The sequence below is a fragment of the Strongyloides ratti genome (assembly GCF_001040885.1).
Source record: "Strongyloides ratti genome assembly S_ratti_ED321, chromosome : 1".
In the NCBI taxonomy this organism is placed as follows: Eukaryota; Metazoa; Nematoda; class Chromadorea; order Rhabditida; family Strongyloididae; genus Strongyloides; species Strongyloides ratti.
Window position 1 is genome coordinate 1832271 of NC_037307.1, and position 14373 is coordinate 1846643.

The 14373-nt window shown below is 22.5% G+C and overlaps 6 protein-coding genes across 6 annotated transcripts; 3 read left to right on the forward strand and 3 right to left on the reverse strand.

Annotated features, from left to right (window-relative positions):
• Positions 1–1336: 1336 nt before the first annotated feature.
• On the reverse strand, positions 1337–1873 carry SRAE_1000057500 (Protein lethal(2)essential for life; the record flags this gene model as incomplete). The annotated part of the gene is made up of 2 exons (XM_024647425.1): positions 1337–1495; positions 1544–1873. The coding sequence occupies 2 exons, from the start codon at positions 1871–1873 to the stop codon at positions 1337–1339; spliced, it is 489 nt and encodes a 162-aa protein (XP_024501504.1).
• Positions 1874–2513: 640 nt separating this feature from the next.
• SRAE_1000057600 (Hypothetical protein) lies at positions 2514–3226 on the forward strand (the record flags this gene model as incomplete). The annotated part of the gene is made up of 3 exons (XM_024647426.1): positions 2514–2643; positions 2691–3098; positions 3147–3226. The coding sequence occupies 3 exons, from the start codon at positions 2514–2516 to the stop codon at positions 3224–3226; spliced, it is 618 nt and encodes a 205-aa protein (XP_024501505.1).
• Positions 3227–4207: 981 nt separating this feature from the next.
• SRAE_1000057700 (Ceramide glucosyltransferase) lies at positions 4208–7021 on the forward strand (the record flags this gene model as incomplete). Its single annotated transcript, XM_024647427.1, has 5 exons — positions 4208–4498; positions 4570–4594; positions 5627–5744; positions 5884–6334; positions 6395–7021. The coding sequence occupies 5 exons, from the start codon at positions 4208–4210 to the stop codon at positions 7019–7021; spliced, it is 1512 nt and encodes a 503-aa protein (XP_024501506.1).
• A 1279-nt stretch (positions 7022–8300) lies between these two features.
• Positions 8301–12464, forward strand: SRAE_1000057800 (No extended memory; the record flags this gene model as incomplete). The annotated part of the gene is made up of 5 exons (XM_024647428.1): positions 8301–8428; positions 9849–9928; positions 9992–10113; positions 10866–12078; positions 12139–12464. 5 exons carry the CDS (start codon positions 8301–8303, stop codon positions 12462–12464), a joined length of 1869 nt encoding a protein of 622 aa, XP_024501507.1.
• Positions 12465–12625: 161 nt separating this feature from the next.
• Positions 12626–13228, reverse strand: SRAE_1000057900 (Malonyl-CoA-acyl carrier protein transacylase, mitochondrial; the record flags this gene model as incomplete). Its single annotated transcript, XM_024647429.1, has 2 exons — positions 12626–12991; positions 13034–13228. 2 exons carry the CDS (start codon positions 13226–13228, stop codon positions 12626–12628), a joined length of 561 nt encoding a protein of 186 aa, XP_024501508.1.
• Position 13229: 1 nt separating this feature from the next.
• On the reverse strand, positions 13230–13894 carry SRAE_1000058000 (Malonyl-CoA-acyl carrier protein transacylase, mitochondrial; the record flags this gene model as incomplete). Its single annotated transcript, XM_024647431.1, has 3 exons — positions 13230–13232; positions 13277–13567; positions 13622–13894. 3 exons carry the CDS (start codon positions 13892–13894, stop codon positions 13230–13232), a joined length of 567 nt encoding a protein of 188 aa, XP_024501509.1.
• Between the last annotated feature and the right edge of the window lie 479 nt (positions 13895–14373).

Consider the following 14373-nt stretch of genomic DNA (forward strand, 5'->3'; position numbering starts at 1 on the left):
CTACTAATCAGTTTTCATTTAGGGTCTACGTTCAAAAAATTTTTATATCTCCAACAGTTGCTAAGATATAAAAAATGATGACAAAAGAATTGGGCGCGCAAAAATACCAGACAATGTATCTCAAGAACGGTTGAAATTTAAAAAATATTTTCAACGTAGACTATAGCTTAAAAGTCTTAAGAAGTCCAGCGCATCTAATTTCATGCTTATAGGAGCTCTTTTACTTGAGTTATGAGTTTTGTACTTGAAACTTTTTCAAGATACATTTTTCATCATATCTTGAAATCAAGAAGAGATACGGAGATGAGACTAGGTTTAAACGACTTCTCACAAAAAAACGATCTAGAATAGTTGGTTTAATTTTATTATTTTCAATTGTATCGCAAAAGGCGATTTTTTTCAAAAAATATTCCCCACTTTCGCCCTTAACTTTGATTCATCATAACTCCTCAAGTTTTGCTTCTGGTATAGTCTTGATTATATTTAAAATTTATCATTTTTCAAGGGCTATCAGGTGAGTATAATTTTATTTTAAAATTCTAAAAAAAAGTTTTTTTTTGGTACTCATACTGAAGGTCAAGTTTGAGATATTTTGATCAATTGTAAATCATATCATAGAAGTTGGACTTTTTTTTAAATTTATTATACACTCATTAAATAATCATCATGTGCAATTGGCATTTACAAAAACTTCATGAATTTGTCATCTACAACTGATTCGTGATGAAGTTTAAAGAAAATTTCGATAATGTCTTGTACTACAGATATTTATTTTACAAATTTGTGGTATCAAACTCGGTAAAATCAAATTTATTTTTGAAAAAGGATTTACTAACAATGTTTTCACTCTAAAATAACTTTAATGTTTAAATAGCTAATATTAATGATATTTTTTCTGATACAGCTTCATTCGCGATTACAATACAAATTACCACCGTTCTTTAATTAATTTTATTTAAGTTAAATGCCTACCAAAAATACAAATCATAATAAACTCATGGATGAAAACATTTGACCAAAAAGTACCAAGAATCCTTGTATTCTGAAACATATTCTTCTCTACATTACTTAGCCAACAAACAATTTGCCTTCATGTACGCTAGGAGAAATCAGATAAATCAACATCAACAGATAGAATGACACCAGAAAAACGCACATCATGGAAAAAATATTATTTAGCCTTGTTAAAAATACAATTTTATTCTTTCGAAAAACACTATCATATAGAAAGAAGACAGTAAAATAAAGTAACATTATGCAATATTTATATTTATAAGTACGATCTCAGGGCATAATTTAAATTAGGAATGCCGAAGAATGGACCACTGCGACCGAATTAACCTTTAAATTCAATTGGGATGGTCTTGGCCTTGTCTTCAAGAGCAAGCTTGGAGCCTCCAACGGTGAGCATACCATCCTTGGTAAGTTCACTGGTAACGTTCTCTTCCTTCATGCCTTTTGGAAGAGCATATTTGCGGACAAAACTTCTTTGGATCTAGAAGTCATTACTAAGTAGAAAACAACTAGCAGTAAAAAAACTTACTGTTCCATATTTATCGGTCTTCTCTTCATGTTTTCCTTCAACTTGAAGATAGTTGTCCTTGACGCAGACTTTGAGCTCGTTTGGAGCAAAGTGGGATACATCCATCTTAACCTTGAATTCTTTGTCATTGTCTACAACTTCTGGACATGGTTCAGCAAACAAGTGGCTCTCAGTGAGAGTTTTGTTGGCCCAATCCATAGTGTTAGCCATCATTCTGTCCATTGTACGGTCAAAACGATCCATCTCACCAAACAAACCTCTGCCTCCGAATGGAAGGAGAGAAGATTGGAATGGATCACGGTAGTATGGTGTCATCCAACGATCAGCCATTTTACTCAGATAGATAAAAAAATAGAGTTACAAACAAGTAATTGGAAATGAGAATTATTGTCTGAAAATTTCTTTTTATACTCTCAAGAAAAAAAAATTAATTATCTTCAAGTGACGTTTCGATTTTTCTAGAAAAATTTCTTTAGTACAAAGAAATTAATATGTTATAATTTGAATGATAACATGTTAACTGATTGTTTATTTCTTATTTAACTTTTTTTTTTTGAAATCGAATTTTCTAGAGGTGGACTATTTCATCAAAAATAGTGTACTTTTATCTTCATTGATGCGACTTTTTATTTGTTGGATTACATTTCAGTGTCGTAAAAGACATCTAGTTTTACATCTTTTTTTTTTTTATTAAATTAGCTCATCTTTTTTCACATGATGGTGATCTTTGTTTTCTAGTGTTACCTATAAACTTTTAAAAAGAAAAACAATCATTTATATGTAGTGTTGATTGTTATCTTTGTACCGTTTATCTTCTTTGAAATTATTTTTTACATAAATTTTCTTTCGTTATCAAACCATTTCGATTTATATGAATTTTGGAACGACGATTGTGTCTAGTTGATTTGATAAGATTTTGAAATTAAAATATATATTTATACTTCCGTTGAGAGTATTATATTTTGTAATCATGAATGAGTTTAACAAATTAGTTACCCAAACAGAAGAAAATCGCAATCTTCTTTGTCTCTTAAATAATAAAGTTGATAGTCTACTTAAAAGGTTTGATAAACTTGAAGGAAAATTTTGTACCACAAGTGGTGAGATTTTTTTCATTTAATATTTTAATTTTGAACAATTTTTTTAGTTGTGAATCAGCATATCACTCCCCCTGCCAGTGACTCAGAAACATTCAAAGCTGAAAGTCATGTTTTAAATAGTTTTAAAAATATTTCTTTTTCTGATAGTAGTAGTGAGGAAGAGATTGGTGAATTTAAAGATGCAATACAAGAGCCACCACTCTTTATGTTTGAGAAAGATGATTTTAAAGTTGAAGAAGAAGTGCCATCAAAAAGTGTTGTTTATTCTGGGAGCCTTTACTATAGTTATACAAAATCAAAATCCAAACGTATATCATCAATGGAGTGCAAATTTAAAAATAATGTTCCTGGTGCTATTCTTGAAATTAAAAGAAATGATGGTTCATCTTGTGATGATGATCTTCAGGTTATTTGTGGTATCAAAGCAGAAGGAATATATGAATTGGAGGAGAGAAGTAAATATTCGCTTGTTAAAATTAAACCTAGTGCTTTTGTATATTTAGAAGGTGATATTCGTTTAGTTTTACTTAAAATAGGTGATAAAGCTGCTGCTTTAGAACTTTTTAATGGACTTAATGATTAGTTCTAAAAATTTTAATTTTATTTTATAAATATTGTTTTTATATTGGTTGTTGAAGTTTTATATTTAATAAATAGTAATTGTCATTAGAAATTAATTTTACAATACATGTCTTCTAATATATTTTTATACAATTACTCTTTGAAGAAATTGTTTGTGTTGATATGATTTTTTCAATAATTTTCTATAATTATAAAAATAGAAATTTTCTTTAATATATTCTTTCATAAACTATTATATTAAGAAATTTTTTACAATGTCTAGTTATTGTTTTAAAAATTTATTTCCAAAAAAAGAAAATAAATATTATATCAGTGTTTAACTTTTTTTTTTGTTTTTCAATAAACTAAAAAATTTGTTATACAAAAAAAAAAGATTCAGAAAAAAGTATTAACCAGGATAGACAAATTTTATTTTCACATAATAATATTTACACTACAAAAATAAAAGTCATAGATTAAGTAGAATATCAACAATAATATTGTTAAGATTAAAGCTAACAGACTAAAAATAAATTTTTATTATCGTTTTTAGTAATTATAATTATGTTTACTTCATTTAATATATTATATTTAGAAAAAATGAAAAAATAGTAGGTATAAAAAAATTATTTACATTCATCTTGAAATTTTTGGGTACAAATTTATATTAAAAAATATTTAATATATATAATTGATATGAAATATTTTTTATGAAGAAGTAAAAATAGTGATAATCAAATTATTTGTTTTATTCATTATTCTATTAAAAGGTAATCATCAAAGAAAATAAAAAATTTTTATATTTATTACATAATAATTAAAAAATAAAAGTATTTTAAAATTCTTTTAATTATATTTTACCGCAAAGAAGATATAAAATAAAAGAATTTTATGATTATAAAAATATTTTTTATGATCTTCATATAGAATATTATAATATTATTTTAGATAAAATGTTTGTTATTAAATAATTGTATTATTTATAAAAATTTATTATTATAATATGTTAGTAGTAAAATTATTATTAATATTTGCTCTTTTATCTAATGTTGAATGTATAATATGTAATAAACATATTGAGTATAGAGAATTTGGAAATATTATTGAAAGTATACCAGAAAGTAAAGTTAATTGTAGTGAAAATTATTGCACTCATGTTACTATAGATATCCATGATATATTTACAGGATATGAATGGGGATGCCGTAGTGATATGGACATTATTTTAAATAATTTATTAATTGCCTCCCCAGGTATGAAAAAAGAAATAGATATTATGAAAAAAGCTTGTAATGTAAGTTTTATTAATGTACTAATAAATATTTAACGATAAATAATTTTATTAATTTATATATATATATATAGAATTTAACATCATACACAGGGACAGGTGACATACAAAATACTAACTATAAAATTTATGTTGATTGTTATAAGAATAATAGTATAAGGAAGTCAACAACAAAAATTATATTATTAATATTTTATATCATTTGTTTTTTGTTGTTTAAAAATTTTTTATAATAAGTTTTTATCATTATAATTAAAATATTTAAATTACCATAACTACCACTTTGTCTACCGTAAATATATTTTTAGCAAAAGAAAATATGATATCAGTTTGAAAAATATATCAATATATATATATTGTAACAAAATGATGTTAAAAACTTTTTTTTTTTAAAAATAAATATTACTTAATCTTTTTAAAAGTATAAAAAAAAAGTAATCAAGAAATTTTTTTTATATAAATAATATAATAATAAATATATTAAACTTCTTTATTAGAAAAAAAAAATTTTTTTTTATTATTTCTATTAAAAATAATATTTTTATATGTCATTAGATAAAATTTAATTTATCAACCTTTATTGGACTAGTACGTATATAATATTATATGATTAATTAATATATATACATATATCATTTATAAATAGTGATATATTTATTTTATATATAAACTTATATTATTATATAGTTCTATTATTTTTTATTTATTATATTTAAATATTTTCTGGTATTTAAACAAAATATCTATTTTAAAGTAATATTTTTATTAAAAAATTTATTATTTTTATAAATTAGATTTTGAAATAATAATAAAATAAAATTTTAGATTTTATTATTTCTTAATGATAATATATAAAATTTTTGTGTTTTTATATATATAAATGTTTTTTTAGATTTAAATATTATTATTTTTATATATAAATATATATTTTTTTTTTATTTTTAATAATATATAATTTTTTTTTTGTCTCATTGATGAATGTGTATATTTTATCTATAGTACAATATTGTATGTCTTTGTATATATGTGATTATATACATATAAATATTATATAGAACTTGAAATTAAATAATTTTTAACCCTATATTTCTTGAATATTTATTAAATTTATAAATAATATTAATATGGAAGTCTTGAACTTCCTACAAAAGTGGGATGAATGGACATGGATAAAATTTATTAGCAATTTAGCAGCACTAACATTTGTTATATGTATATGGATTTTACATTTAATTGCTCATTATTTTGGGTATGTTTTATACTTTTTTTTTTAATATAAATATATACTTTAATTGATCACATAATTTATTAAAATATTTTAATTTTATAACATCAATTAACATAATTTATTATTGTTTATATTAAAAGTATTTTTATCAATTATTTAGAAGAACCCATTTACATAAAATTGTAACAAAATTAGAAGTATATCCTAAAGTTAGTATTATCAAACCACTAGTAGGAATAGATAAAAATTTAAAAGAAAATTTAATATCAATTTTTGAATTAATATACCCAAATTTTGAAATAATTTTTTGCCTTCAATCAAATGATGATCCAGCTTTAGTTATTGTTAAAGAATTATGTAATATATATTCTTATATACCAACAAAAATATTTATTGGTGGTGAGAAAATTGGTTCAAATCCAAAAATAAATAATATGATGCCTGGTTTCAGGAGTGCAACAAGTCCCTTCATTCTTATATCAGATGCTAATATTTTTATGGAAAAATATTCACTTACAGATATGGTTAGTTGTATGAGTGATAATGTTGGATTAGTTACACAGATTCCTTTTTGTAAAAAAAGAGATGGTTATGTTGCTGCATTTGAAAAAGTAATTAATAATTAAATAGATATATATATTTTACTTAAAAAAAATATTATTTTTTTTTAGGTATTTTTTGGTACAAGTCATGCAAGAATATATCTTGCTGGAAATTTTTTAGAAATTACCTGTTCAACGGGGATGTCAGCTCTCATCCGAAAATCTGTCCTAGATATGTGTGGTGGTTTACAAACTTTTTCACAATACCTTGCTGAGGATTACTTTCTTGGAAGAGCATTTTTAAAAGAAGGTTACAAGTCTTGTATTTCACATATTCCAGCATCTCAAAATTCTGAACCAACAACAATTAGAAAATTTAATGATAGAATATGTCGATGGATGAAATTAAGAATGGCAATGTTATTTCATACATTTCTTTTGGAACCTCTTCAAGAACCAATAATATGTGGAATATTAGGTGGTATTTCATTAAATTATTTTTTCAATATTAATATATTTTTTTATATTATTCCTCATCTTTTATTATGGTGTATTTTTGATTATAATTTATTAAGAATACTTGATAATTCAAAAAATAATGAAATTCCATTTTATTATTTTATTATATTATGGTTATTACGTGAATTGACATCATATCCAATGTATATTAGAGCTTTATTAAATCAAAAAATTAAATGGAAAACGGGTACCTATCGCTTGGCGTGGGGTGGAAAAATAAAAAAAGTTTATGAATAAATATTTTCAAGAATTTTTCTTTTTCAAAAGCAAAATAAAAAAAATGTATATATATATATATTTTAACATATTAAATTTAATAATTCTAAAAAAAAAAAATTTTTATTACCAATTGTAATCAATATCTAATAATTAATTTCATTTTTGTACAATACCATGAATCATAATGTACATAATATCAAATTTGTTATATTTAAAAATAAAATTATTAAAAATTTATTTATATGATTATTCTACTGTTAATATATTAAAAAAAAATGTAATCACCTGAGAATAAATAATATACCAAAGGAATATTTTTACACTTACTAAGCATATTTAAATTTTTTCTTTTATATAATTCATGTATAAAATAATATTATGGCTTTCTTTTTTTCTTCTTTTGCATAACTTTTTATATTTATATTAAATAATTTAAAATGATATTTTAATTTAATTTCTAGAACTTCCTTTTCATTATAAGTTATGCAGATGGAATGTTGCAAACTTTATAAGATATATATTTTTAAACTCATTTTAATTTTAAATATATTTTGATTCATTTTTAATACCCTTATATTTTCTTTAAATTTGTTGACAAATTCCATTTAATATATATAAAATTAAAAAGAAAGTTTATAATAAAAATACATTTATTCTATTTATGATTTTATTGACATTTAAAAGCTATATAAAAAGATTTTAAATGGTTTACTTTTTGAAGAAATATTTTACCTAATATATATTAATTTTTTTTTCCTTATATAACCATTCATTTTATATTATATTTAAACAAATTTATTAACTTTTTGTTAGTTTTGTTTTATATTTCATATAAATATATACATATATATATATCATTAGAATAAAGTTAGTTAGAATTTAATGGTACTTTGAAATGTGGTCGAAGGAAAGAAGTGAGCATTAAAAAGACAAAATAAAAAAACGATAGACAGATGGTTTGTGAGTAATAACATATAAAATACCAAATATTAATTCATTCTTTATATTTTATAAAAAGAGTACTTTTTATTATTATTTTAAAACAATGCTTCCAAATACTTTTAATACTTTAGTTGGGTTAATTATCAGTTAAGTGGGATTAAAATTTTTCTATCTTTTTTATCATATAAAATCTTTATATTTTTAAAGAATTTCTTTTTCCTTTAATATTTGCCGTTGCCTTTTTGTTATATATTGTAGATTTATTTTCACATCTTTCTTCATTTTATATTTCTCTTTTTACATTGTATATGATCAGTAGTATTTTTTTTTTCTCTTTATTGTAGAGACATTTTATATGATGGCTAAAAATAATATTGAGGATAATGTTGAAAGGCAATCAAGTACTACGACTGTATCATTTACCGATGATAAAAGTATTGGTTTCGTAAAAAATGACACTCCAACTGAAAGTATCAAAGAAAGGTAAGTTTTTTTTTTCTTATCTATTATTTTCCATTCATTTTTTTTAACACATTATATATTTTACATAATGTAAACTTTTTTTATTTTAAAGTACAAAGAAGACAAATTTGTCTATATTAACTTTTCAAATATATACTCATAAATCAAATATTATTATATTTTTTTAATATAAATTTAAAAAAAAAATTTAAATTTTAATAAGAATATTAATAATATATAATATTTTTTTGCATGTCTAAAATATACATAATTTCTTTTATATTACTCCAGTTGTGTTTTATTTGTGTAAAAAATATTCCTTATTATTTATTGTGTTATCTTATATTAATTTATTTCAATTTCAAAGATACAATAATTTAGAATTATGAAAATACTTTTTGAAAAGGTTGCCCTTAGCAAACTAACTTATAAACAATTCTTCTCACAATTTGGAAGAATAATGTGAGTTATTAATTTTTATTTTTAAATATTTATACTTTTTTTTTAAACATTTTTCACACTCTTATAAACTTTTAAATGGATAGCGGTCTTTTAATATATAAATATATATATCAATTGACAAATCTTATATCAAAGAAAATTAGAGGATATAATTGACAAACGTATCTAATGACTAAAAAATTTCATAATACACATATACACAGCTGGAATTTTTCCTTTTTTTTTTTTAAATATTAGACAATATATCAGATGATATTTTGTCATAGGTTATATCATTTAATTTTTACTCTATGTGACGTCATTTGGCCAAACAAATATTGTCATTAACATACTTTAATAAATCTACTATATATATGTAATTTAATAATAGATTCTTTTATAATTTTTAAAAATACTAAGTTTATTAATAAAAATACATCAAGATCTTATGTAAGTATAATTCTTTTTTTTTATAAATTTTTTTATAACAAGAAAAAAAAAGAAAGAAAAACATATTCCACATGTATATATACATATTTTTTTAAACAAAAATGGGGAAATTAAATAGCTCTTAAAATATGATATAAGTACAATTTTTTTTTTTAACATTAAATTATTTATATTCTCTATATGTATATAATAATGGGATTGAGAGAGTAAATAGATTTTTCTAGAAATATTTTACTTAGAACCACTCTAAGTCATCCAATTTTTTTAAACTTTAAAATATTCTTAACACTTAAATATTTTTATGTATATTAATAATTTTTAATTTAAAGATAAATAATATAATATTTAGTTGTTATTTTTATATATAAAATATTTACATAATCGTAAACATCAAGAACATTTTTAATAGGTTTCAATGTATTATTAAAATGACGAAATTTTAATAAATTTATTATGCTCAGATTTTTAATGGCACTTTAATATTATTCTCTTAAAATCATTTTATTTTAGTATAAACATTTTAAATGATAATTTTCCTGTCTTTTTTTAGGCAATCTCAGGAGGTACCCAATAATTGGACTAGAAAACATCTACAAAAATTGCATTCATTTGGTAGTTTAATTAAAAAAGGTAATAGTAATATGAATAATTCATCAGACAATGATAATACATCACTATCAACGGTTATTGTAGATAAAGATGTTAAACTTCCGGTTTGTAGTTACTTACCTCAAGGACGGGCAGTGTCAGATTTAATTTTTGAAATGTACCATAGTGAAGATACTCATCAATTATCTTTAATTAGACTTTTAAAAGTAAGTTTATGTCATAGTGACAAAAGTTGTCTTTTTTATTTATCTAAAATAGTATAAATAAATTAAAAGAAATAATGTTAAAAATAAAAAATGTATGATATTGACAATATTTATCTCTTTAAAATATTTTTATGTATTTTATAAAACAACAATAAGAAAAAAAAAGGACGGCTTTCCTCATTTTTTTTTGTCTAACAAAAATATATTAATGATTATAAAAATATAAAAAAAAAAAATTTTGCCATCATATATTTTTATTATAATTTCCTCTTTATATTTAATAAAAACTATAAATATTTTTAAATAAGTGTATTGGAAATTTAATATGCAAATTTCCTATCAATAATTACAATTTTTTTTTTTGAAAATTTTTTTTATCAGAGAGTTAGAATAAAACAAAATATAGTTTCTCTTTCTTTAAATTTAACTAACAACTTACGTTAACATAAAAATATGATATTTAGATTTTGTAATAAGAATATACTAAAATATTATTGTTATTTGAAACCATTATTTTTTAACAAAAAGATGTTATCTTCTACATTTTTTCAAGATGATAAAATGATTTCAAGTAAAAATAGTTGTGGTGACTTAGTTAAATATAAAGAGGTACCTACACAACTTATTTGTCCCCTAAATCCTTTAACATTTAATAATGTAATAGGAGATGATGAGGAAACCCTAATAAAGGTTTGTAAAAAAAATATTTAAAAATAATAATATTTTTTTAAACTAATAATTTTTTTTTATAGAATCTTGCCTTAAAGGGAATATTAAAAGATGATCCAAGAATTTTAAAAATGCTTCATGCATTTAAAGAGGAAGGACGTAGTATTTCATTAGATACTCCAGATCCTCAATTAAATCAGGTTGATGATGTTCTTGTTAGTAAGGAAAGTTTTGCTAAATGTATAGCACAAAATACTATTGTTAATAAAGTTTTTAAAAATCAACTTATTATACCAGAATGGAAAAGTTTTACAGGACAGGTTACAAAAATTTTTAATGAACTTAAAGATGTTAAAGATGGAAAAACTGCTAGTTATATACCACAATTGGCACGTGTTAATCCAGATAAATTTGCCATCTCAATTTGTACAATTGATGGTCAAAGGCAATCATGGGGTGATTTTAATTCAAAATTTTGTCTTCAATCTGTTTCAAAGGCCTTCACTTATGCATTAGTTTTAGATGAATTAGGTGATGAGTATGTTCATAAATATGTTGGTACTGAATCATCTGGGAGAGCATTTAATAAAATTATTCTTGATAAAGATAATAAACCTCATAATCCAATGATTAATGCTGGTGCTATTGTTGTAGCATCATTACTTAAAACAACTGATCCTTTGTCAGAAAGATTTGATCATGCAATGAAGAGAATGAAAGAATTTGCCGGTAATGGACATGTATCATTTAATAATTCTGTTTTTTTATCTGAAAGAGAAACAGCTGATAGAAATTATGCTTTATCATATTATATGAGAGAACATGGCTGTTTTCCAGAAGGATCAAAACATAGAGAAAATTTAGATTTATATTTTCAACTTTGTTCAATGGAAACAACATGTGATTCATTAGCTATTATGGCTGCAACTCTTGCAAATGGTGGTGTTTGTCCATTGACAGAGAAACGTGTTGTTTCAAATACAGCTGTACGTGATACTTTATCACTAATGTTAAGTTGTGGTATGTATGATTATAGTGCACGATTTGCATTTAATGTTGGATTACCTAGTAAATCAGGTGTTTCTGGTGACATGGTCTTGATTGTTCCAAATGTTATGGGAATAGCTGTATACTCACCTAGACTTGATGATATGGGTAATACAATAAGGGGAGTTAAATTTGCCGAAAAACTTGTTGAAATTTTTAATTTTCATCATTATGATAGTTTAATTTTTAATGAGTCAAATAAGATTGATCCAAGAATAAAGAATATTGATGTTGAATTATTAAATATATGTAATTTATTACATGCTATAAATAATAATGACTTTGATTTTGTTAAAAAATATATCCTAGCTGGTATATTATTAGAGGAGGCTGATTATGATGGAAGGACAGCTCTTCATATTGCAGCAACAACAGGTAATGCTGAAATATTGGAATATCTTTTAAGATATTGGAAAGTTACACCAGAACCTAAAGATATTTATGGAAGGACACCATTAAATGATGCAATATATTTTAATCATCCTGAATGTATTACTCTTCTTCAAAATGCTAAACAAAAATTTATTGCTAATGGGTATGAAAATGAAGCATTAGACTCTGTACAAAGTGAAATGATTAAAAAAATGAATTTTTTGGCTATTAATAATAATGATACTAATGAGTCTCCAGCATAATAAAAGAATATATATATATATATGTATAGAAAAAAATATTATTTAATTTAGAAGTTTGTAAATTGTATTATTTTTTATATTATATATTTTGTATAGAAGAACAGACTTATAAATAACTATTAAATTAATAAATTTTTTTTTTAATTAATAACTAATTATTTTTAACAAGAAATATGAACATAATTTTTATATGCTTTCTTACTTATTTTAGCCCATAATGCACCAAGTGTTTGACCAGGACCAATTTCAAAATACATAGGGAACAAATGTTTTTCATTAACAATTTTATGATTTTTATAAATTAATTGTTGAATTTGTTCCCATTTAACAGGATTACATACTTGGGTTGCAAGTGATTCTCTGATATAAGTTGTTTTTCTACACATAACTTTCCCCGTTAAATTTGAATACATATTACAAAAAGGTTTTTGAAAAGTTACATTTTTCATAGTTAATTTTATTTGAGGTACTGCTTCACTCATTAATCTTGTATGAAATGCTCCTTCTACGGCTAATTCTTTTATTAACTATAAAAAAATAATATTATTATTTATTTTTTTTAAAATTACTTTAACATTATAATCTTTGGCATATTTAGAAAAAAAATTATAACAATCATTAGACATTCCAATAACTTTATGTCCTACAAATAAAATATTGGCTATTTCACATAATGGAACTCCATTAATTTCAGTGGCAAATTTTAAAGAACCTTTCATAAGTCCAAATAAGTCTGATTTAGCTGTTGTTGATACAACAATCATCTTACTAGAAGTAAATTGACAACATTTATGCATAGCTTCACTACGTACTTTTATTATTTTTAAAGCATCTGAGAAAGATAAAATTCCAGAAATGACGGCAGCCGTATATTCACCAACACTAAAACCAGCAATATGTGTTAATGTTTCCTCTACATCTGGTCTAAGAAGTTTTAAATTTTCATAGGCAACCAATGATGATACAACAATTGCTGGTTGTGTATAAATAGTTTGATTTAATTTTGATGCTGGACCTTTATCAATAACACTCTGTAAATCATATCCAAGTATCTCTGAAGCCTTATCAAATAATTGTAATGCTTTAGGATTATTTTTTTTTGTCTAATATAAAAAAAAATTATTAATATAAAAATAATTAGTAATTTTTTTTTTTACCTCTTCTAACATTCCAACAGTTTGGGCACCTTGGCCAGGACAAAAAATGACAACTTGTTTTTCAATTGGTATATGATCAAAATTAATTTCATCAAGACGTTTTTTTTCTTCTTCTTTTTCACCATAAAAAGGTTTATCTAATTCAAAAAGTTTTTCTAATTTTTCATTTTCATTATTTACATCATCTGGTGTTGTTACATTTTTTTGCCTGATTCCTCTTATACATTTCCATAAAGTATTATTATTTCTTAATATTAATTTACAATAATTCATCTAAAATATTTTTAATTATACATATATATACACATATTTTTTATTATAATTTTTATAAATATAAAAGAAAATGTTTTAAAAAATAATAATTTGTTATTTTTAAAAAAAAAAATATATCTAATGTTAATAATCATTTCTCCAAATTAAATGAAGGCCCAGCCGGTATATGAAATAGTAAAGTTTTTATATATTTATTCATATCTAATCACGTATAGGAGGAGAGTACATTCTTTTTCTATTATAATAATCTTACACTTTACTTTATGAATTGTTCTTTAAAATATGTATTATATATGATTCATTAATATAAAAATATATATATTGTATATTTTGTCTAAATGGTAATGTTTATTTTTTAAATATTTATGTGAGAAAATGTTATTTCCTTTTTTTTTTCTATTTTTAGTTATTAAAAAATTATAAAGAATGAAGTATCGTGATAAGAAAATGTTTATTAAATTTTTTATTTCATTCTAGTT